Consider the following 26,505-nt stretch of genomic DNA (forward strand, 5'->3'; position numbering starts at 1 on the left):
AAAACATGTATATTGCCTCAAAAAATAATTGTTGCACTACATTGAAAAATCTTTACATTGTGTCAATTAGAAAAGAATGTATAATAACAATTTTATAAGATTAAAAAATTTTATTTAAATTTAACAAGGGAATACAAGATATTTAAATACAAAGTTATTTACATGTGTATTTTTTAATGGCCACAAAGAATTACAGAAGTAACAGTACAAAATAAAAATATTTTATTAAAATACATAAATTTTTCTTGTAAAAAAACTTGGCGCTGCTAGACCTCGAAATTTTAAATAAATAAATAAACTTATTCTATACTTAATTATAAGCCGCATTATCCGCCGTCCGCGTAGTCACGCACACCCATATCACTCACTCCCACATCCACGCTGATAATCATTTAATATTACTCCCATTGTATTCTTCTCTGAATTATTTTTATTTATTGTTGTTTTTATTTATTTAAAAGGTCTAGCAGCGCCAAGTTTTTTTACAAGAAAAATTTATGTATTTTAATAAAATATTTTTATTTTGTACTGTTACTTCTGTAATTCTTTGTGGCCATTAAAAAATACACATGTAAATAACTTTGTATTTAAATATCTTGTATTCCCTTGTTAAATTTAAATAAAATTTTTTAATCTTATAAAATTGTTATTATACATTCTTTTCTAATTGACACAATGTAAAGATTTTTCAATGTAGTGCAACAATTATTTTTTGAGGCAATATACATGTTTTCTCTGTAATTGGCGCTCTAACTTAAAGAGATATCATTTCTTTTTTGTAATTGTAATAGATCACTTGAAGCGCGACTCTTCTTTTTGATAAGGTTATATATATACACAAAAACTATCAAGTTTAGATACTTTGTGTTATAAAAGATTTCTTTACATAACAAGATTATGATTGTACTCTTGAAACTCGAAGAACGCAGCAAAATATTCGTTCGCAATGCGAGAAACTAGCTGTTGCATTATTACGGCAATTATATTTTCCACGGTAAAAAAGCGAACCTATCAGGACGAGGAAATCAACGACTTCCGAGATTACAGATATCAATAAGGCATATCAACATTGCTGTTCATTACACCGCTAGTTATGAAATCGCAGGTGCCACAAAAGCCCATCGCTTCTGCAACTACCAATACCGCATTCCCGTAATAATCACCATTCGCGTGACGCATACCATCCATCGCGATATCCCCGCGCAATTTGTGTTGAAACCATGTTTTCTCCAATTCAGAATGTTATGTCATTACGGTCATTATCTCCGGTTATCTTGACCGCACTATTCCCCCACGTTCGCCACGTCGATCACTGCAGGTCTCGATTTATACAGAGACGCGCGAACCGTAGCGGATTTCACCTCTACTTAAATCCGGTTAACTGGACTATCGTACGTGATTTTCCTGCATATATGTAAGACACGTGCGTGCCTCGATGCTGCGCAAAAAAAAAATCGAACGCGATGCGAGTGAACGTCAATTTATATTTCGCGGACATACTTTTTGATTATCAATCAAATGAGTTAAACATTGACGTACATTTATCAATGTCGATTGATAAATGTTTGGGAGAGTTTCTATTTATTATCGCGTAACGACTAAAATTTAAATATATAATATTCGTCGTTTTCTCAGTTATGCTTCTTGAAGCGTGCTTATGCGATAACAATTTCTGCATAAAATACTCAGTAATTTTCATACATGCGTACATTTGTGTACGTATTATACATTACCTTAATAAAAGACAACAGGTTATTCATCGATACAAGGCGCAACGGCGGAGTTGTGATTACGTCGAAATTCCCAGGCTTTCTTTTCTTTTTCTCTCAAATTCACACATTTTTTGCACATAACACTCGCAAAAAGACGGTTAAGTACGATCTCGTGTATTTAATCACACGCGACACTACATTTCTCTATTTTACATTACAATATAGAATTCTTATCGAAGCACAATCGCAAAACCCAAATAATTAAAAAATTACATTGCCATTCTAATATATAGTGAGCGATAAAGTATAATTATTAGAATAAATTACTGACAAATTAAAGCTCGATTACTCAAAAATATACAATCATTGCAAAATTCAGTATTTATTTTAATATATTTAGTAATTCATGTATCACACATTTCGCGCTTTCAATCCGAAAGTAATAAAAAATTAGATATGTTTAAATCAAAGTTTCGTGTATTCAAGTTTAAGCATGTTAAGAAAATTAATTATTCACGCGTGTGTATTAATGTCGCGATAAAACAATACTTTACATTTCCTATCCTCTATCGCTTCAGTTCTTGAGTAACATGAATAAGTTGCGCGATATATTTGCTTTGATCAAAATACCCAATACATTTACAACTGTTAATCGCGGGAGTTAATTAATTACGTATGCTGATATAATCGAACTAATTACATGCAGAAAATGATCGCGTTTGGATTCGCCTCGTACTTGATCGCGACGTGATCGCGTTTCGATGAATAATGTGGCAACACGCAGAGTGGCACGCGCCGCTACCTGTCGACTCGAATCTCGCGGTGCGAATGACAACACGACGTACGACGGTCTTGAAAGACGGTTAGCCTTTTGAATTTAATGTAATATAAAATTATGTTGAATATTCTCTATCTTTAGACATTTAAACTTTAAAAAACGAACTGTTATTCTACATGCGCTTTGTTTTGTGAACTTTTATTAGCATCTTCTAAAAGAATGATTAATTCCATTTTATTGAAAAAGGTTTTAGAATAAAAATATTGTTATTTGTATTCTAATGAACGAGAGAATTTGTTTCAATTTGATTAATATATAACTGTATAATTTATTATTAATGGCTAACTTTAATGTTACATGCAAATTATTTAAAAGTTTTTTTTAATGTTTATTTAAATATTTGATTAATTATTCTGTTTATAGAATAAAAAAAATATAAAGAATTAATTTTTTTATTATTTATGAGAGTATTTTATAATTCTTAATTTTAGTTTTAAAATATTAGTCTTGAATTTAAAATCAAGCATTTTACATGAGTAATCTTTTTTTTTTTAAGTAATTTTCGGATAAAAGTTATAAGATAAAAGATGAAATTATTGACGTACACACATATCATTTTCTCTTCTTAAAAATAAATAAATAAATTATGAGAAACAAAACTCAGACTATGTCTCAAGATAAACTTCAATTTTTCTATTAAATCGTGATTGCAAATATGACGTAATAGAAATCTATTTATCAAACTATGTACCTATGTATTTAAAATCTATTTATTAATTTATATAATTACGTCTCAAGACTAAAACGTAGTACAAACGCGATACGGACCTTAGATGGTTGTATAATACAATCGAAGATTCTTCTGCATTCTGTTTAACTCTGCCTTTTCTTTTTTTCCTCAATCCTAGATATCCCCGATAGCTTTAGTCGATCGACGAAATTCCGATCTAAGTTAAGTGCCAGTTACAAGTTCGAACGATTCGAATCGCGGTGTCACAGCGTCCGTTAGGGAAGAAGAGGGAAAAGAACAGGCAGGAAGAGGCACGGCATAGAGAGGAAGAAGAAACTCATGAGATCTTTGCTGCCAAGCAGATTAGAGCAGGTCGGGGACGCTTGGATCTCGTATTGCTCTGTTCCCTCCCTTCTTTCTTTTAGTGCGTTCTCTCGCTCTTGAATACCTGTGCTACGCCCTAACGGAGAAGCACACATAATCGAACGCGACGCCCTTTACAGGGCGCATCTGGGCGGCGACAACACCTACGAAAAAGAAGAGGAACCGGTTTTGTAGGGGTTCAAAGGAGCGTTTAATCGCGGCCTTGTTAGAATCCTCACGCTGCGTTCCGAACTTGTGATAGAAACTGAAAATCATAGAGGTGCTAAGTAAGCGACAATTGCTTTCTTTGAAAAAAAAAATGAAAACCTCAGCGCATCAAATTAATGACATTTTCTAAATATGATAAAAGAATATTAGAAAAATTTTATATTTATTACTTGATGTGTCTACGCTTGTACGTTTGTATTATTGTCGGACATTTAATTTTAAATGTTGTTTATTTGTGTTATCTTTTTCTCTTTGCAATCATATGCGCGCGAACATAATCCGCGAAATGGGTCGCGATATATTTAGAGAGGCATCACCGATTATTCGAAAACACATCTAGGATCTTTGTTTCAACTTGCGTAAACAATTTAAAATGTAGATGTATTTCCAGTCGAATGATTCGCGGAAACACGCACGCGAGCACATCCCCACGTGCCCCACGTGCCTAACTCGCCTATAAATAATGCTAACTCCCTAATGTGCGTCGATGTGCATCGCGATGCATAGCGCCGCATCGTATCACGTCTCAGATAAATTTATCAAGCGCCCGTTCGTGTAATTCCACCCTCTCAACGACGTTCCCATACATTTTTCTCTCACGTCTCTATGGAAATCCTACACGAGATCGCGTCACGCCAGCCGCGACATATGTTGGAGGAGGCGATCTCGAGAACGGCTCTCAATCTTATCGCGATCGTGACTCGAAATCCGTCGAGCGAATGGCGATCCGGCGCAGAGAAACGTTAAAGATTTATTTTGCATTCTCGCGTACGAGACGATTTTCATATAACTTCGCAGTTCAGTCCTGTTTAAATAATGATTCGTATTCATCACGCCGAAATATGATAACGAATAAATCGGAATCAGGCCATGTATTTAGCTTCAACTGGGTATAAATTTAGATTTGCACATACTGGAAAATATTTCATTTCGCGTCTTTGCTCTAATAATGTAAAGCGATGTATCTTGCTTATATATAATCAGCGCAATGAATTAGAGATAAGGAAATGCGAATTACGAAGTAAATAAAATACCCACGGGTTAAACCGACGGTTTTAAGGTCGGACGTAGGAAAAATCTGACTTTGAGATATACACGTGCATTCGTTTGTAAAAGCGCTCTCGTGCTATGTCAGGTTCGAATTTATTAATTCAATCCTCGTTTCCTGCAATATGACCGACGCTAGTGAGAAAGGGTCGTATTAACATAACGGCTTTCCTCTATATTTCGTGAAATCTTTTCGGGTGCTTTGTACTAAGGAAATGCACACACACGACTTTCGTCGCTGAACGAGATGTAAGATCCCTCTTATAGTTGGAGAACGTGCTCTCGCGATATAACGACATATTAGTGCAGCATTTAGAAATATCTAGAATCCGATGCATTCGCCTTATCCGATTCAAAGCGATTTGCCCACGAGAAAAATTTTTTTTTCATTCTTTTTATTCTTGAGTTATATACGTATAAATTGAATATATGTATATTTCCACAAATTATATACTTTCTCTATTTTTATTACTTGCGCTTCTAAAGATAAGTATATTTCTGCAATGATCACACATTAGTCACATCGTTCATATCTAATCTAAGATCGAAATTTTTGATTATTTTTCTGGACTGGACCGATGGGTGAGACTCTAAAATATAGATATTCAAAATAACTTGTGATTTTACGAGCAACTGATATTTGAACGGGAGATCACTGACAGTTGAGAAATCCAGCTTTGAGGCACGGCCCAGACGACGACCGGCCACGCGCGCGCGAACAAAGAACGTAGAACGTTTTACGGCTCATGCCGACCGGATGGGGCCTGCGGTCAACGACGATACTCGTCTCGGGTGATGTTCGACGTTGGCCCGCAAAGAGAGATCCCGCGCCTTTTCGCGTTCCGGCATGTTATTCCACATGTACGAACATCTCGCGGAACAATGGTCCAGTGGTTTAGTCAGAAGAGCTTTTCGTCTTGAGTTAGGATCGTGCGCATTGGCATTACACAATAGATTCTCAGAATAGCATTTATTTATCGGCGAAAAAAAGACGTCATGGAAAGTCGTGAAAGTTTATTTGAGAAATATATGGATCCTGGCCAAACACAATTTACGGGTATAAATATATGTTATAAATATCGTTCTTAGTGCAAACTCGATATGTAAAAAATATTACGTTATCGAATATTGTATAATCTATATATATTTTGAAAAGAGTGACCGCAAAAATAGCCTCTCTTTTTCACCCATGAATTTAAACTTCTACTTGGTACTAAATGATAGTCTATATATAATGAGTCATGAATCCTCAGAAAGTTTCAGATATTGAGCCGGCTTTTTATTTTCAAGAGATGGAGGGTCAAAGTTGGTTGCGTATTCGCTGTTTTAAAACGTTGAAATGGAAACTTACATAATAATAGGTTCAAAAAACGTATTCGTTCGCTGTTATGTGATTATTTACAGATATATACGCAAATATATGTTAGTATAAATGTGATTAGAGTGAGTCCCCTCGCCTTTTTTTTCAAAGCCGGCTCAATCTGAAACTTTCTGAGGATTCATGACTCATTATAGACTATCATTTAATACCAAGTAGAAGTCTAAATTCAAGGGTGAAAAAATACAAGGGTGAATTAGGCTATTTTTGGCCTGTTTTTGCGGTCACTCTTTCAATTACTGCATTAAAACTTAAAACAATAAAATATTATAAACAAATTTAATTTAAAAAATAACGTTTCTAATAATTTTGTACTTATTTAACCGACAGCGATTATAATTTCTGTATTATATTAAAATTTAAAAATAACGATAAGAATTATTATATTCTTGTAAAATACCTAATTATTGAGAAAGAACCATAAGAATTTATTCAACGGTTTAGAGAAGACACTTGTGATTATCGTCAAGATTAAAGTAATCTAATCTCTATCGTTAATCAGTAGATTTTTTTCAGACTAATTAGCTCGGCTCATTAGTCGAAAATTCGGGCAGAGCCGATGTACCATCTTGTTAGCATGAACAAGGTTTCCTTCCTTCAGCAAAGGAAGTTGTTTCTCAGTTATAGAGTATAATGAGTTGCTATTTGACGTACCATATGTATGCGATAAGATTAATAGTCGACTTTAAATCTAATTGTAAACATGTTTCGGCTTACGGTTTTCAAATCCGTTAAGAACGTTAAATCGAAATCATTATCTCGAACTCGAGCCGCTTCTCCAGAGAACTCCTCGACCGTCATTCTGCACGAAGGTTGAAAAGATTAATCACATACGAACGACGTCGCTTGACAAAGTCACGAGTTCGAGAGAACGCCGTGGAAATCGATAGATCTCAGTGGGTGGATCGGTAGAAATGTCTGCGCAATTGCGCACCGTGAAAGACGAGTTTGTGTGCCCCGCATAAGAATACCAAAGCGGCTGCGAGGCCACCCGTGGAACTTGTTTTACATAATCGGTCAGAGGGGTATAACGATGGCTTCTTTTTTTAAATAAACCGGACGCATATCTTCCTGCGTTTCTTCACCAAGACGTCGCGCGTCGTACACCTCACATAGTTATGGTTTAGCGATCTGACTGTGGAAATCATCGCAGAAGTTTATTTATAGTCGCTATATACACTTACCTTAATTTATATTGTTCTATTGTGTTTATAAGATGTATATTAAGTAGAAAATTATCGATTATTTCTTTTATTAACAATTTGTCTGCTTGCTCTCTCTCTCTCTCTCTCTCTCTCTCTCTTTCTCTCTCTCTCTGTCCTTTAATCAAAACAATTAAAGATTTGTAAGATATAAAAAAGATAAAAGTTTTAATTAAAACAGACAAAGCAATTTTAAACGATTAACGACAATGTTTTATTGTTTCGAAGGTACAGTTCGATTTTCTAAGAAGATAGATGTTAGAGGCAGAACTGACCTTCTTTCCAACATATCTCCGACTCCTTCGGAATCGGATAGCAGTTAATCTCTACTCTCGTTTAACCAATGTTTCTGCTATTTTCCGAGATCTCAAATTACGTAACTAAAATTGCAATTCTGTTTTCGAGTAAAGTGCACAAGCAGTTTGGATGCTTCGCAAAACGAGCTGGGTGTAACATAGTCTCTTGAGAAATTTTCTCCCCTAATGTGTCAATTCGAAACACGGAAAGGTGACGAGCACAAATATATTAAATTATACTTGTATATATTAAACGTATGAGCTTTCCGTGTGCGTTAAATTAAAATAAAAACGATTTCGTAATAAGAAATTATATATTTTTTGCACCCCCATTATTTTTTACGTTTTTCTTTAAAAATATATTCTTTAAAAAAATATATTATTTTATGAACAGCACTGATAATTTGAGTGGTGCTATTTTACATTGTGATCTTGCCTCCCTCCCTGATAAGATTCTTGCTATTTTGCCTTTCTCTATTTCTTTGCGTATTTTTCTATGCGTATACAGATTCGAATATTCCTTCCTGTCTTAAACGAAGAAGCAGTAACAGTCTGTTTGTTGCGGGAGACAATGGCCCTGACCGGACATTGACGGACTTTCCTTTCTGCTGGACACGTGTTAACGACCATGCAAAGGTCTCAGGCCTAATGATTTATGCTACAATTGTTCTTGCATCTAAACACAGTCCACAGTTGCTTTAAAAAATGCTGCTATACGTATGATTCAATGTTGTCAATAGGAAAAAAAGTTTAACTTGATCTGTTTAACTTGATTCTGCAAAACGCGTTGAACAATTTTATTCACACAAATTCGAGTTTACTTAATTTTATTAATATCTAAATATTGTATTATTAACAAAACTTATATATAGCGTATCTTTGTAAACTCGCCACCAAGACAGTCCATCAGAAAATTCTATATTTATATTTGCGGAAACATTACTCACGTTCATAGTTTCTGCCAGTAATAGCAATCGGCGCCTGAACGCCAATATAATAGTGTAGGCTGTACTATAGATATACCGACCGTTAATTTTAGACAGTCCGGTGCAACGACCGCATTACATAAGTAGCGGAAACGTGCCAAAATCATGCGGCACGTTTCTCGAAATCGGTCACCGATGCGTCATACCAGAGTCATACCTTTTACTTCTAAACAATAATCCGAATCATTTCAAATTACTTATTTTGCGACGAAACAATTGCAATTTTCCTAATATATACTACAACGAAGCTTCAGAGAAAATATAGAAATTCTTTAAGGCCCGGGCACATAGAAAAACTTAATCAATAAGACTTGAGCAAATCAGCCAACCACCAGTCAAGAACTTAAGACATACAAACGTAAACGATAGCGAATCCAAACTGTTGATTTCCTTACTGCTTAAGTTTTTCTATGTGTCCGGGCCTTTAATCAGTAGGACTTTGTAGACTGGCTCGTTTGGAATTCACGGTGAATGGCTTTACGCGATCGTTCCACGCACGTACACTACGCAGCGGTGTCGCTTTGAAGAACGCCGCTGCGTACGTCTCGTTGCGCTCGTATACAGCTCTTACCCACGCGGAAGTCGAATTTTCTGATTGCTGATAAAGGCCAATTTACGAGCTTGTCGGGACGATGGGTCTCCTCGGACCAAGTACGTGCGCGAATCGAATGTGGTTATTGACTTACTTAAGTAACTGTTTCGTAATGTGATTAATCAGTAAGAACGCGTATGTAATGTTATATATTTTAATTTAAACATATATTACACATATATAATGATAAATCACTCATTCACATATATGGAATAATTACAAATCGGCTCTCTTCTAAATTTGGTTATTTGTATAATTTGCAGGGATCAAATTAATCAAAGAAATTCTTTGCATAAATTAATGGAAAAAATATTTACTAATATAAATATTTTTACTATTGTACAAAAATACGATGCTATATAGCTAACAGAGACAGAAAGAGAAAGAGAGAAAGAATTTTATCTCTTAGAATTGCCAATGGCGAAGGAGGTCTGTAATTATTCTTCCCGTCTTTACAAACTAATAAGTCAAAGATATCATATTTAATTTAATAATACCTTGCAGTGGAGTGTAAGGCTCTGCTCGCGGCGCACCTTCTGCGTTACTTCAGAATCTAGTATTGTATAATATCTCGGCCTCATCAGTAATTGCGTACAATACGAGTCGAGAGCGAACACGGCTGTAATACGTTTAATTAAAGTCTATTCTGACATTATTACGTTACAATTGACGCGAAAGCGATATCGATGCAAGTAAATTGACGCGTTTGTTGATGGAAACGGCGTCTCTCGCGTGCGGCAGAATATTTGCCATTATGTCGTTGAGATCGCTTTTAACTCAGCGTAGTTTTCTCACCCGGAGAAAATAACTCGATCTTTGTAATTTCCACGCGCCGCACTGACAAATTATCCGGAGTCAAGAGGAGCACGTTAAAGATCGCAGTGCTTTCTAACTCGCGTATAATCTCGCCACTCTCGACCTTTCAGAGGATTATTATTATAACAGTACGCCAAAAGTATATAGCTTATAACGGCGAATTGATTTCGCATTAACGGGCAAAATGTCACGATTGTACATCTTCGACAAATACGTGCTACGATACAAATAGTCGTATATGAAGCACCATGTATCATTCCGCAGTGAGAAATTATGTATGTCCCGATGCATATCGTGAAATGTTATCCAACATTCGGATGATTTTACTGCAGTTCATGCATGTATATAATGAAATGCATTTTTGTAGTACCTATATAATGAATTCATATATAAATTTCCATCAAGTTGTATGAGGGAGGTATAAAATGTTAAAATTGCACTGTACTTTATATAAAATACTTTTTTATTATTAGTTAGAATTTTTTATTGACGAAGATTTGACATCGTTAAATATTCCATCAAAATTGCGAAATATAATATTTCACAATCATCCCCTATAATACAATATTTTAATGGTTCGGAGATGAACTAGGATCGAAAACAGGAAAATGTTAAGATCACGATAATTTTCGAGTCACAAGCATTATAAGTTGTTTAAAAATAGCTAATGGTAATAAAATTTACACGTGCCTATCGTCAAAAGATTTAAGTAATTAATTAAATACTCTATTTAAAAAATATATTAATACTAATTAATACTAATGTTAAATTTGAATTTTTGAAGATTACAGAGTTTTTGAAGTTTTCCTTAAAACAAAGATTATTTATCTTTGTTTTAAGAAAAATTGATAAATTATTTCAGTATAATTTTTTTATTGAGTTTTTAAGAAAGAAATTTACAATAATAAATGAAATTAGACCGATATGAATCTGCGTCTGTGAAATTGACATATGCTATAAGAATTTCAAAAAAATACTAATAGTTTTATATAGCACTTTTCATAGTTTTACAGTTCCCGATAAATACTAAAAAGAGAGTTCCGCATTCCTTATATTAAAAAATTGAAATCGAAAAAATGTGCTAACACATTGCACTTCGCGAATCTAGTACATTTTTTCAATTTCAATTTTTTAATATAAGGAATATAAAATTCTTTTTAATTTTTATCAGGAACTGTAGAACTATAAAAAGTGCTATTAGGACTTATAGTATTTTTTCGAAATTCGTAGAATGTCGTGCCAACTTCATAGACACTCGCGCAGTTTACTCGCTGATTAATAATTCGTAAGCGTGGAGGTGCCAATCATTTATCGATTATTTGTTATAATGATTATAAGCAATTATTCCGCGTTATTACTTAATTCTTGCGATTAATGGCTTATAAACGAATCGAATCGAAGCTAATTATCAACGCAACTTTTCGCGTAATTTACTCGTAAATAAAGCAGAAATCAAAACAACGGTGGACGTGAATTACAAATTGTTTGATTGCGATACAAATAACAATTATCTTTTAATAATGCTTGAATTCGGGTGTATATCGCATGGCGTTTTAAATTTTTCGTCGATTCAAGTGTAATTAGCCAAACAATTTCAGATCACGATTCGCGTATAATACATAAATCGCAGAATCGAAATAATTACCGAATGAAGTAGAAAACGTTAATAGCTCGTTTATCGGAATTTATTTGAAATCTATAGAAGAAAATATTTGACCTAAAAATTATAGCTTTGTAAAATTGTAAATATATTTCGTAATAGCGATTGGCACACGTATAGCCTTGGGGTTTGTTGTTACCGGCGTACATCGCGTTGCGTTTACAACAAGGTTGCCGCGTTATCATTCGTACAGCGAAACTCGAGCAGGTGTAGGCAACGACACAAGCAATGATATACCGGAACATAGGCTGTCTAACTGTGTACGTGCGGACCGATCTCGCCGGCGACCTCGGAGCCCGGGGGCTATTCGTGGCACTGTGCGTAGAAATCCCCCCCGCTTATTACCGATGTCCGATTGATTACCGGAATCAATTTCAATTTCGCACGGGTTTCGCGGATCCATTACCTGCGATGCCGGCTGGTCGCGAAGGCCATGCGTTTCGCTCCGAGATTACCTGGCAAAACGAACAAGACTCGCAGCGCTACCTCGCACACCTGCTTTTCCTGCGCGTTCATTCAATCCGAGCAACGTATATACAGCACGCACAAGCACGGTTAGACTCGTACTTATAATCGTTACTCGCATCTCTCGTCTCATTATCGAAAATAAAAGATAATTTGACTCACCGGTACGACGCGTAGCAGCGGAGAGTTGCAGCACGACGCTTCCATCTGCAAAATAAAGATGCATAACTCAATTATAGTATCGTCCAAAATAATATCTGGAAAAGTAATGCGCGTCTTTTTTATTCGACTGTCAAATAGATATTTAGCAAAACGATTATATAAGTAGTTCGAAAGAATTATTTTCTCAAATATATCATAAAATTTTATAAGTAAAAATCTTTGGTAATTATGCAGTATAGGGGAGGCATTTACGATTACCTTGACCTTGACATATGTTGTCAAGGTCACCCTCCTGAGTGACCTTCGGAAGGTTTTAGCCGTCGCTCGTTTTTTATTAAAAAGTTATTAACAAAAAAAAGTTTGGCGACCTCATTGATTTCAATGACCTTAATTGATATATGTTGTCAAGGTCATGACCACGAGTGACCTTCAGAAGGTTTTAGCCGTCGCTCGCTATTCGTTAAAAAGTTATTAACAAAAAAGGTTTGGAAAATATAGCATATATAGGTGCATATATAGGTTAGTTGACGCGCGTTTTAAACACTTAAATACTTTTAAAGCGCGTCACTAACCTACATATAGGTACGATTTACTGCTTTAAATGTTGTGTTTTGATAAAGCAGCGATTTTTTCGCAAAATAAAGTATTCTCTGTTTCAACAAAAAAATTTTAATTTATCAACAATTTACTGCTTTAAACGTTGTGTTTTGGTAAAGCAGCGACATTCTCGCGAAATAAAGTATTTTCTGCTTTAACAAAAAACGTAATATTAGTCGTTTATGCCTCTCAGTACTTAAAATAACTGCTATATTTTCGAAACTTTTTTTGTTTATAACTCTTTAATAAAAAACGAGCGACGGCTAAAACCTTCCGAAGGTCACTCAGGAGGGTGACCTTGACAACATATGTCAAAGTCAAGGTCATCGGAGGTGCCTCCCCTATACTGCATAATTACCAAATCTTTTTTTCTCTAATTCTTATGCAAGTCATTTAAACAATCCAAACAAATAAAGATGAGTATTTCCGTAAGTGTAAAGGCTATTCTACAATTGCGTAAGCGTAAGGTTGTAGGAGTAGGAGTAGTAGTAGTCGTGAATGTTGTACAACGGTTCAGTCTACAATAAAGTAACGATACGTTGTAAACTTAATTACAGCAACTAATCAGAGTGCAGCGGAAAGTAGAGGTCAAGGCACTTCCGATACTCGTCCAGCACAAACTTTCCATTTGTTGAGCTGTGAGTGAAACCCATCGTTGTTTCCATAATAATTCGTTGCTTCACACCAGCCCAATCAATTCTCTACACGATAATAAGTTTAAAAAAGTTTCATCTTCCTCGTACTGAGTACTTTCCTCGTATTCCATGATGAACACGTACCAAAAACATTACAATAAAAAAAAAGAATACTTTCGGATGCCGAGAAAGAATGTTATAACTTGACTCTTGAGATCTTTATAGCGGTCTTCGGTTCGGGATCACGTGTATTTACTGTTTCGACAAAAACAATTATGGCAGCGCGCGGCGTGATGACGCGTAACAGCACTCTGATTGGTTGGCTCTTACGTTCACATCTGGCGTAGTCGTGAAAGATGAAGTTCAACCATCTTCCACAACACGCTTTACAACCGCAGTACCGCTCTACAACCACGCCGTACAACACTCTTACAACCACTTACGACCACGCTTACGCAATTGTAGAATAGCCTTAACATATGAAACTCGATTATGTGCCATTCGTAATTCGCATTGCAATTCGCAAATTCGTGAATTTGTAGAGGGATTCGTCGTTCGTCAGTACCGGATCTTTCAACGTTATGTGAATTAACGCGAATTAACTGATTCTTTGATATTTAATTGCGACCTTTCATTTCGTCGAAAAATCGATCTGCTGGAGAATTGGCACGAAACTAATGAACGTCCATACTATTCGCGAATCGTACATAATCTGACATTTTGGCATAATACATATAACATAATATAAAACAATATAATGTAATAGCGTAAATGACAATTAAGAAGTGAGACTCACCCACGGTTGCTCCGCCGTCGCCTGATGCCTCTCCCAGGCAGCTCATCCTCCCCTCAGATTCCTTTGTTACACTGGCTCACTCGCGACTCGCGGCACAACGCTCGATCGCGGAAACACTCCAATTAGCTCGCGCATTAATCGATACTATTAATTAAACGCTCGCGCGTCACTTTAACGGCACTCCCGGCGTTCAACATACACGACACGACGCGTATATCTGCTTCCCTTTGCGACGAACAACGCGTAAAGAGCGTTAACTTGCGAGATTCCAACCCGTTCGATATTCGCGTCATGACGCAACGAATGCAACTTATGCCACGGACGATCCTAAAATGGCGGAGAAACTTTTGGTGAATCTCGCGCGCGACCAACTTCACGCGTCAAGAGCGATCACTGATGCCGATGCCATGCCGCGACGACGCTACACCCTATTGTGCTTGTAGCTACACTTCCTTGTACTTTCTATACATTGAATATTAAATAATATACGCTCGCGTTTTCCGCGTAATTGATTCTAATTTCATCTTAAATAACGCGGACAAATATGCAATTAAGATCGGAAATAAACATTCGCGGAATGCGATGTTCGCATGCAAAAAATATATGATCGTGCCGTTTGTCCGTATTAGAATAGATTTCGATCAAAGCAATAAGTCTTCATCGCGTGAAATGTGCGTTTTAACGATCTACGAACGCCGAATGATTTTTGTAATGACTGCTGTCAGACGTTGATACGAGAGAGTAATAACGAATCGGCTTATTCAAATACGTCGCGACATTACCTGACTTGTAGCTATAATCCGTTCTAATTAAGTTATCCGTGACGTTTCGTTTTCGACGACGAAAGACTCGATGAGGATGACGCCGGCAATTTCAGCCGAGTACACGACGCGCGATACGACGCTACTGTGACGCATATAGTCAAGTTGACGGTTAACAAATATACGATTGGCACTATCCGAAATTGAAATTCCATATTATCGAAACGCACGTATCGTTCCCTACGAATATCTAACAAGTATCGATCCGCGTGATTAACTCTCCCGTGATTATATCAAGTCGTATAATAAGTACATCGAAGATCTTTCGACCGAGACTATACTGAGAGACATGTATTTCGCTCTCAATCCTTAGGCCAGTTCTACAATCAGTTTTGTATGCCGGAGTCGGATATGTCGGAACGCGCAACCGATGGCCCAATGAGAGAATTTCTCGTTCGAAAACGAATTTCTCTCATTGGCCCATCGGCTGCGTTCCGACATCCGTCTCTGACATTGCGATTGTATTAGAAGCGGATCAATAGGTCGATCGTTATTCTCGTTAAACATTCGTAGGGAACGATCGTGTTTTGCGTAAACATTCTCGGTCGTTTCGATTCTCATTTCAGTCATTTCGAATAAAGCAAAATGAAAACAAAGTACTTTCGACAAAGAGCTGTCGACTCGATGTGCCTACAACTATTAAGCCCCGGGCCCTTAAGGGGATCATAAAGCCGTCTGTAATACCGGCTTTTTTTCTTAGCCTAATCTTTTACGTGGCTTTATAGAAATGCAAAATTCTTGTCTAGAATTAAAGTACGCATCAAAATCTAGGTCATGGTGGTCGAATTTATATCGAAAACGAAAAAAAAATAATATTTTTGTTAATTTTTGGTATACGTGACGACAATATTTGCTTTGTACAAAAATTCCACAATAAATATCCACAAAATTAGACCGGCATGACCTAGGGACAACATTTAAGAACAATATCGTGCTATTAGATCTAAGATTGAAAGCCTAGAAAAAAAGATTGGTTTAAATAAACTTTAATATGTGCAAAAGCACATTCAGGTTGACATTGCGTGTAGCGAAAGATGGCGCAGCACGCGAAACAAGGACAGATGCCTCTCGTTAGACAAGGACAGATATAGATATATGACATAGAAAATAGGATTAGAAATGTTGACATTACCGACGTCGAGGAAGTTCAGCCTTCACTTTAGGATCCCCTTGAGCAGGGCACACACAACTTTCGTAGAACGTAGCAGCAAGGTTCCGACCAATCGTGTTGCTCGATTCTTACTTCTACGGTTACAGACGGCCAAATTGAGCAACGCGATTGGTCGAAACCCTACTGTTACGTTCTACGGAAAGTGTGTGTGGCCAGCTTTAATCGCGGCAGATAATTAATCGCGCGAATCGATACTTGATATGTCTCGTGAAAGATCGCGTTTGGCATTTCCTTTATACCGCTCATTGTCACTGTCGTATGACGAAAAATAATTCAACGACACGCGGAATAGCTGGCGCCACTGACACTGACCCGCCCGCTCGAGTCTCGGCGTATACGCGGTAAAAAGCCCGGTCTACATAGGCCGCAGTTCGCAAAACGCAAGCACACGCACAGTCTGCATGTCAACCTAACCTAACCTCTTTGTTAGATTGACATGTAGACTGTGCGTGTGTCTTGCGTTTCGCGAACTGCGGCCTATGTAGACCGGGCCTAATAATGCCCAATAATGCCGAGATGGAGTCGCGGGCGGCGCGCGGCTAAAGCCCGTATCAGACTACCGACTGCGAAGGCCGACCCGACTGCCGATCGCGACTGCCGGCTCACATCTAGCCAATCACAACGAAGCGCCGACTGACTGGTCGGCCGACTCGCATTTTAGACTTTGGTCTATTTCTCGACTCACCGACTCAAAGTCGAAACCAATAGAAATACAGTTTCCGATCACGTGATAGTTTAATTGTAATTTGTAATGTTCCGCAGGTGTCCTGTGGATACGGTAAGAGATAATCTCTCTGCTGGTGGGATATTTTTTCTAAGATGAGTATTTTGTTTCATAATCAAAGGTGCAACTTTATGAAGAAGCTCCTCAAACCCAGGTAGCAAAATGATATCTAAAAGATATCTGAAAGTTAACCGAAAAAGGACTAGGATGACTTTTTAGTTGGCTAAAAAGATTCCTCTTTGACAACAAAATTGTGTCTCATGATTACTTAAACGGCACGTAATGGATATCCGTACGCTAACTGTCGATGTCCATATGCTAACTGTAAGGCAACTTATAGCGTTTACCAAATTGGCAACATATGGTCAACCTGTATCAGTTGCCAATAGGTCAACGTAAAGTTACCGAATTGCTATACCAAAATGCTGTACAGAAATGACTGTCATTCAACAGATGTCTTATAGATGTCCAAAAGATTAACGAAATGGCATCTAAACGGCACTAATAAATGATGTCCAAAAGATATCTTATTTATGGTATATATAGGACAGGGACAGGTGAACAATAAATGATAAAAGTTTATTGTTATCTGAAATCTGGATGTACACAATATAAAGTTAATTGTATTATCTAAAATTATGAGTACACAGTTAACAATCAACTAGTATATTTTATAACATAAAGTTGATATAATTATAATTAATATAATATATATTATATCAACTTTATATATTATATTATAAAATATACCAGTTGATTGTAACCTGTGTACTAAATAATTTTAGATAATACAATTAACTTTACATTGTGTACATCCATATTTCAGATAACAATAAACTTTTATCATATAGTATATAATACAATTAATATAAATCCATATTTCACACTATTATTTATATATATATATATATTTGGAACTTTGTGATAAATATTACTTATTAAACATCCTTACATCTTAGAGAGAAGCTTAATATTATTTCGCGTGGTAAATTATCGTATCGCATTTTATTCAACTAATGAGCAACATGGACATTTAGAGTAAACTTATCGCTATGAGCAGTGTTACGTGATGTGGGCGCTAACATTCGTATAACTGGACAGGCTACGGAGTAAAATGTCATTATCTCAGGCCAAATTAAGCCGCCTTCAATTCTACGACAATAATCGGACTCTTCTTAAAGTATTAATTCACTCTATTAATAAACAGAATTTGTGATGCCGTTAATCGTCAGTGACAATCATTAATAGAATCTATTAATATCTATTAATCATTAATATTATTAATATCTATCAATGTATTAATTAATTATAATTTATTTATTATTAATCACTAATCAATGTATCGTCATTAATACGCCAACAATATAATCTTAATAATAATTTATTATTATTAATAAAATCTGCGATAAACATAAATTTATATTAATTATATAACTCATTAGAAAATCTGACAATTTTTACGAATGTTAGCTCGCGTTATTATTATATTCGTGAAATAAACGATTAATTCTTAGCTAATTGGACACTATCGTGCTGACGAAGTTACGACAAAGTTACAAGTATCAAATCGCCGTGTAGTGTGAACGAGTTGTACCTATGGCAGAGATAAAGCTTGTTTATTAGCAAAGATCTGAAGCATACTTCCATTTATCGACTTTTCGTTGATGTAACAACGAGCAAAGATGAATTTGAATATATATATATCTACCAAATACAATGCTGAATCCATATCACTGATGTTGAAGATTTTGACGTTCACGACGTTTATTTTCTGCTTTTTTTCGATCGCCCCCACGGCGAAGCCACTCGGCAATTCGGTCTTCGACAGTTTTGATTTTTGTCCCTTCAAATGTGTTACGTACAACATCTGAAAAAGTAGACTATGAGACGTGGTAACTTTTTTACGGCGAAGAACTTAACAAAAGTGTTATATGCCATGTACATACCAATTATGACATATGGAAACGTGAACTTGGAGATTTTTGGTTTGTTCTCAGCTCCAAGGGTCCAAACGACTTGTTGAGTCAAATCATCCGTCATAACTACTTCCATTGCATATTTCACTGCTTTTTGAACTGATTTTCCGCCGATGTCTTGAATTTTTTTCATCTAGAAAATATCAACAATTTAAGAAACTTAATTAAATATTGACGAAAGGATGTATCAGCACAGTTTCACAATACTCGTATACGTACAAATTGATCTCGCATTTGTCCATTGTCTTTGAGATCACGATCGAATCTTTGTAATTCGTTAATATCAGTGAATGGCATCTGGGGGAGAAGTGCATAATGATGACGATCTATACGCTCCACTGGGTTATCATTTCTTCGCCCTACTTCTAGCAACTCATTTAGTTTTTGTAGAATGCAATTCTCAAAATCCTTTCGTTCCTGTCTACAACCATCTGAAAAATAATATATCGATATTAATGTTAATTTGGAGAATCACAGAAATTTCCGTGTCAGAATTACGCTGCAGCAATACATTATACTTTCTCAACTGTTCCTTCAGTGCCCTCTCTAAGCCATAATGAACATAAGTGCCTCCAGCGAGAGCCTGTATATCAGTTCTGTTTGGCGTGTCACATAATGTCCTAGCATCAGACGGAAGCTCAGGATGACCAAATTTCTTTAACCCTCTCAAAAGATCGTTCACAACGGATTGAGGTATTTTGTTTTGGATTGCCCAATGAGCAAGAAAATCTTGAAGATTAGTTATACTAGTGGGACGAGTGATAGTCGATTGAGCCTGATTCTCTAACTGGATATCTGTATTAGTCAGTGTCGGTCTTTCATTAATTAGCAAATTGAGATCTTCTGCGTCATCAAAGCGTTCAAAGAAATCATCAATTTGATGACAAACGTCATCAGGAATATTAGAAGCACGAGCTGTTGGCGGTGAGCATGAGGGAGGACGAGTAGGACTAGACGCAGCATTATTTGCTGCATTTGCCAGGTAAGCGAGATCTGCTTGCACAAGGGCGCGGATTCGTCGCTTTTGCTGTTGTTGTGAGAGCTTAAGGAACGGTTTCATCCGTCTCAACGGAGGTCCCATAATGGCATAATCTATAATATATCGCAATTATAACCCTTCAACTTCAACTATTAAATATAATAAAACACGGAATAGATCAGTATTACTGTGTATATACTCACAACTTTTTCCAGATGTAGAGAAAAATATTATAAAAATAGTGTACGTCCCTTTACTTTATTTATTACTGCGTGTATAACTCGGTATAACCTGAAAAGTACACGTGTATTTTATATAGTCACGCTTTATGATATATGCATGTATATATATACTAAAAATATAAAAAAAGCGAAAGTATATACTTACACGTTATTAATTACACACTTTTTATCAATTTGTCTCTTTCGTGATGGAATAAAATATCGCATATACGTACGCGCGGCGCAATAAAATCTCGACTTATTCTAGATATTTCCATAATCAAGAAGACGTCGTAAAAATGATAACTTTCCTTCATCGTTTTAATGACGTCAATAATGCCACTACAACATGATATCTAACTGGTAACATCTTTTGGACTACAACAGAAGGCAGAAACAGCGCTACCGATAGATACCTTTTGGACAACTTTTATGAAGATACTTTTGGATAACATTAAATTGATGATATTTCGATGCCTTAAAACAGTCATCTATCGGATAAAGTAAAATGGTGACTTTAGGATAACAGGTTTTCCTCTCCATTAAGATATCATAAAAAAGACATCATTCGGATAACAGTAAACGAGATATCGATTTAAAGGCATCCATTGGTCATCTTATGGTAAAATCATAAAGGCAACCTTAAAACGACAACTTATAGATACCTTTTTGAAATTAATGCTACCTGGGAAGGTGGCAGTGTCCATTCTCAAACATCTGTTCAAAATAAAAACAAAAACTTTATATCACGTCTACTCTTATAAGTTATAATACCTAAAATGTTTAATTTTTTAATTTTAAAATACCTGCAAAATTTGTTTGGATCTTCAAGACTTAACTCAGTAAAAAAATTGCGATGTATTCCTTGTTCTTGCCTCTGTGCTATCCATGGCTTTACCCATAACCTTTGCTTTTTATATCGGATTTCTTCTATTATAAACACGAAACATAGAAGAACAAGTTTTTTTCGTTTTTTCAAATTTTGCATGCATTGAAAAAAATACTTTTTTTTCGGTAATATTATGCCATATTCTCACTAAAATTCGCTTAAATACGATCAGTCAGCATCGGCGACTTGGTGACAGATTGGGCAATGTGATTGACCGATTAGAGTCGGCAGTCGCGATCGGCAGTCGGGTCGGCCTTCGCAGTCGGTAGTCTGATACGGGCTTAACGGCACGGCATCTCGACACATACGTAGTGAGGATAGAGTGGGGGTAGGTGACTACGCACGTCGAACGAACGCGCATCGTCCCTAGTCACCCTACCCCCTCTCAATTCCCACACCAATTCCCACTACCCATGTTGCCGCGGCACGGCGCTGGCACCGCGACCCGCCGCTCCTCTGTGGCTCTGACGTCACTGGAGTCTGGAGTTCTGGAGTACCGGTCGCGAGTCGCGAGATTCGCGAGCTGCTCGCGTCGCAATTCGCGCAATATCATGTAATCGAGCGAGTATCGGTTCGTACGTTTACTCGATTCTCGCGACAGACGATTCGCGCCAGTGCATCGAAGTGACGGTTACTCATCGCGACTTTACACGAGTACGGACACATCGCGTGTGAACCGTTCCATTTTCAAATCCTTTCGGTCAGTGAAATATTGCGTGCGCAAAACGGATCGAGCCTCGAGTGCCTCGATCCTAATTGATTCCGTGTTTTAATAATTGTCGAGCTCGATGTGCATATACATGGAATATATCGGTGATCAGTTATAATCCGGCCGCCGTTCGAGCCTCGTTACGCTACGTCGCTATTCGCTATACCACAGTTAAGTGAAATGGTCGGCCATGATGCCCATGATATCGAAGTGTGGTCAGTGTTGGAAATCGTATGTCTGTCCTTCTCCATCGCATACGATCTTTCTCCTTCTCCATCTCGTTGACCGCCATATTGTTGAGTGTGCATTCTGCAACCATTTCACGGGTTTTGGTAACGCTTGCCCCGCTTGCCCGCGCAGTTGCCGCGCGCACCGTGCCGTATTGCTCTCTGAAAAGAGAAAAGAGGCCGAAGCCGCATCTGAATAAGAATAAGTCGCGCGGACCGTGCAATAAAATACGTGACTCGTGTGATTAACGTCGGGAGTCGGGAGTGTCGTACCAAGAGTCGCGCGATCGTCGTAATCTAATTATTTACAGCGCGCGCGAGCAATCGTAATTAACCGCGTATTTTCGCGAGTGAGTTTTGTCCCGATGCGGATGCAGCAGAGGAACTCTAACCTGAAAGAAAGAAGGCGCTTGAGATATCGGGGTGAGTCTCTTATTTTTATTCACGGAAATAAATCTGTGAAAACTGTATTGTTAGGTATACAAGATGTGTATATGATATATACATATGTGTGAAGTTAAAAGATAAGAATATTAATAAAATAATGTGAAATGAACAGGATATGTAATATCTCATAGTTTCATTATTTTAAAATGGATCAGTTAAGACAAATATTGATATTTAACCCTATTCGCTCCAACCATGCCTTTCGTGTCCCACGAATTTCTAATAGTCGTTTGTTCCGGAAAACAAATGTTCGTGGGAGAATCCCCTCCACGCCGGAAAAAAGTTATTGTGGCTGGGAACCTCAGGTAAAAATTTCAAAGTCCTATAGCTCATTTACTCTCGAAACGGCGAACAATCAAAATCTCGGAGGGACACGAAAGTTCATGGTTGGAGGATTAATGAAATTATTGGTTGAAATGATGAATGGAGTTAATTCGATGCGTCATTGATCAATTTGATTAATCGTTAATATGCTTTGATTCCGGGTGATTCTGAAATATGCATTAGAATTTATTGCTTACATATATATAAATAATAAGAAATAAGAAAAAAGTAAAATAAAATTGTAATAAGAATAAATGCTGATATACACATATATATTTTTGGAATACAAAATTTTCATTTAAATTTACTTTCTTCTCGTTATATCTCTCGTGAAGAAATTGCAGAAGATTGGAACAACGTTCATGAATTTTATATATGTATTTATGAAATTAAAAGTAAATAATTATTTCTCTGTAAGATATAGAAAAGAGATTTGGGGAGGAAAGAAGATTGCTAATATTAAAAAATACTTAATTATTTCTTCTTTTCAAAATTTTTTTTAATAAAATTGTAATCTATATTATTTAGTCTCCTATATTATTTCCAGGATTAAATATTATTTTTAAAGAGGAGCGAAAAAGCAATACTCGGAAATTTTGTATATGAATTCGTCAGAAAAAAATAACAGGACGTTTACGTTACATTGCGTATTTTAAATTTATTCGATAAGAAAAGTACGATTGATAATTATTTACTTACTTTTGCAACATGACAATTTTATTCTATATCTATTATTAATTTTTATTAATAATTTCATTTTATGCCCTTATGCGATATGTAATATAGCGCGTGATTTACGCCCATGCCGGGTATAGGAAGAATTAGTCCCGCAAATTGATGGTAATTAATCTCCCGCGATTATGCAGCGTCCTTTGCGTACATGTCATCGACAGATACGTGCTTCACGAATTAAAAATCGACACGCCTGACGCTCGACAACGAACGGAGTACCTATACCGGCGCGCTGAAGAGAGATCGTGTTAAAAGGTGGATGTTTGTTGACACAGGCACACCGCCCACAGTCCCTAAAAAGGGCGCGTGAGAATATCGGTCGATCTGCTGTTTGAACAGTCCTCCCCGGCGGAAAGACGTTAAAATGATTAAGGGTTGTTTTTCAAGCCGCGTCGACCGTTATGTATCACAGTTACGAGTTGTAACCGACAACTTCCCTTCCGCTGATAGAAACAACATGTGATGTCATGATCATCATGGGTGGCACTGAAAATTATTGTTGCATATATTCTTCAATTTCTTATTATTTTTTTGCTATCGAGAGAAATAAATAATTTTCTAAATATTCTAAATATTGGAAATAGATATACATTATATAAAAATATGTAATTATTATTATTAGTTAGTCAGACTCATTAATTAGTTGGACAGTGTTTTTGAGAATCGCATCAGGCATTTCGTTATTATTTTATCACAAAGTTTGATTTTTGTTATACCGATCGTTAATCTTTATTCGACAATGTGAGAAACCGGGAAATGAAATGAAATAATCTCGAAAATGATAAACCGCGTGAGATATTGTGATGATTGCACAAAGCAATATTTGTAAAACACGCTTAACAACAATGGGCTTGGCCGCCGAAGGGCCAGAAACGATTTGCGACTACGCCAACAATAGACCGATTGAGTTCGATACGTTGAATACCTCTCGCCTAGTACAACGAGCTCGCCGACAAAGTATCAACAAATATCCCCCGCAACAAGATTGCGGCAGATGCAAGTATCAGCAAGGATCGCTATAGGGGCGATCAACATCCCGTCTTGTAATAAGACATTTCTAGAAAAATCTCGAGAAAAATATATTTTTCGTAATTTCAGTCGTGAGCATACGCGATTTGAATATTCTCCATTCGATGTACAGATTGCATACGTTGTAAGTAAATTATTGTTTGGATTAATATTATTTTGACGTATTACGCAACATCCCTTGAGATTTCGAGATCTTTAAGTCAAGATACACCGTGAATTCGACAAGAAATTTGTGGAGAGAACCAAAGTATTCACCGTATCACATCGGATATCGTGTTTTAGCCTTCTTTATACCCTTCGGCTGGACAAGAAACCATATTATGTATATTTCCCATGACTTCACGTTCCTCAAATCGCGTATTTCCATCTCTCACGGGATAACATGCGCGGCGTGGCGCGGCACGGCGTACAATCGCGTCTGTATTGGCAGGAATCGATATTCCCGGGCACAATTTACCCTTTCGGTTTTACAAGTCAATTCAAACTCGTTCGTGGTACATTAAATCCGCCCCCTGTTCCGCGTTCTTTCCGGTAGCCGTCATTTCACACGGCATGGTTCGTGAAGCCCATCGCTCGCCGTTACGGTGGCGAGCTGCAAGCTGCACTTAAGCTCGAGATAAGAGATCCGCCCGTTGGGCGATTTTGCGGTGAAATCGGCAGGAAGGGTTCGCTCGTTCGCTGCAAGGTATAACTGCAAGTGACCACCGATCATAACTTGCATCGTTCGTTGCAACAAAGACCTCGAGGCATTTTTCATAATAACGCGCGCGTGTCTAGATTTCGATTCAATTAACAAAAAATAAGACGGTAATTTTATTTGTACAATCACAATAACGAATAAAAATTTAAAAGACGTCCGGCAATTCTAAATTCTGAAGAATGTTTTAAATTATTTTAAAAACTCAGGATATATTTTAAACATATTTTCGTCGTTCTTCAGGTATCTCATGTTGTTCTGAATAATTATCTGATTGTGAGTAATTTCCCACAATCGGTATTGAAATAATAGACATATATAAGTCGTTTTATTTTCGACCCAACTGGCCAATTGAAAATAAATTGGAATTCGGTCGAAACGTTGTGCAATTTATTTTCAATTGGCCAGTTGGGTCGAAAATAAAACGACTTATTTTGAATTATTCACTGGCGACGGAAATTGTTTTGTTTATTAATAGACATATACACACAGTTATAGGGGATAATACTTATTAATTAAAAAAATATATTTTTTGCGCCAAGTTAGTCACCGGTCGAGGTCTTATTATCGTACGTAGCACGCATATTATATACATGCAATTTTTAGATTCTCACGAGCCACGCCGTTGTTTTCCATCGTTTTGCTATGGCTAGCTAATCCAGGGACCGTAAGATCTCGAGATATGGATATCGTATTCCCTATAATGCATGGGTCGGTTGCACCGCTGAATTCTGCATCGCCTACGAACTTGTCTTTTACATAGGTTATCTCAAGAGACCCGGGAATCCGACATGAGGTGCGAATTTTTGCGACGCGACGTGGCGAATATATCGAAATCACGACGATTTTCTCGAGAGCGAAGAAAACAAGTGTTGCAACGCTCGATCAATTTTATAATAATGGCTCGCAATAATTTTATTTAACGTACGGTGTTCGCATTTTTATTTTTGTTCATTTTTACTTTGTTCTGCTGCATCATTGTGCTTAGCTATAGATAATAATTTCATTGATCTTATTATAAAAATCTAAATTATATTCTTTATATTTACAAAAACGTCTATTAAAATCTGGATAAGAAATTATTACATATCGTAGTCGCGACAATATTTTATCATT

At 36.7% G+C, this 26,505-nt stretch overlaps 2 protein-coding genes and 1 long non-coding RNA gene across 6 annotated transcripts in view; 1 reads left to right on the plus strand and 2 right to left on the minus strand.

Annotated features, from left to right (window-relative positions):
* The window catches only part of LOC143902623 (uncharacterized), a 143,790-nt gene that overhangs the window by 114,085 nt on the left and 3,200 nt on the right, over positions 1–26,505 (minus strand). The gene's annotated exons all lie outside the window — the stretch shown is intronic.
* By (focal adhesion protein tensin) overlaps positions 1–26,505 on the plus strand; it is an 80,137-nt gene that overhangs the window by 16,742 nt on the left and 36,890 nt on the right. The window lies entirely within an intron of this gene.
* On the minus strand, positions 18,049–21,001 carry LOC143902399 (uncharacterized). 4 transcript variants are annotated; one of them, XM_077415274.1, is made up of 6 exons: positions 20,502–20,658; positions 20,318–20,405; positions 19,355–20,227; positions 19,106–19,268; positions 18,868–19,026; positions 18,049–18,753 (listed from the first exon to the last, which is right to left on the minus strand). In XM_077415274.1, exons 3-5 carry the CDS (start codon positions 19,430–19,432, stop codon positions 18,890–18,892), a joined length of 378 nt encoding a protein of 125 aa, XP_077271400.1. In that variant the 5' UTR covers positions 19,433–20,227; positions 20,318–20,405; positions 20,502–20,658; the 3' UTR covers positions 18,049–18,753; positions 18,868–18,889. The 4 variants fall into 4 exon arrangements, with proteins under 4 accessions (XP_077271400.1, XP_077271398.1, XP_077271399.1 ...); XM_077415272.1 differs by lacking the exons at positions 18,049–18,753; positions 18,868–19,026; positions 19,106–19,268 and having other exon boundaries at positions 19,355–19,566; positions 19,647–20,227; positions 20,502–21,001; XM_077415273.1 differs by lacking the exons at positions 18,049–18,753; positions 18,868–19,026; positions 19,106–19,268 and having other exon boundaries at positions 19,355–19,566; positions 19,654–20,227; positions 20,502–21,000.

Source organism: Temnothorax americanus, unplaced genomic scaffold (assembly GCF_048541705.1).
Source record: "Temnothorax americanus isolate GAGA-0224 unplaced genomic scaffold, ASM4854170v1 Scaffold4, whole genome shotgun sequence".
NCBI classification, from domain to species: Eukaryota; Metazoa; Arthropoda; class Insecta; order Hymenoptera; family Formicidae; genus Temnothorax; species Temnothorax americanus.

Bases quoted from the DNA above. Each gene is read 5' to 3' on its own strand.
- LOC143902399 (XM_077415271.1), bottom strand. From the start codon at position 20,216: ATGGGACCTCCGTTGAGACGGATGAAACCGTTCCTTAAGCTCTCACAA.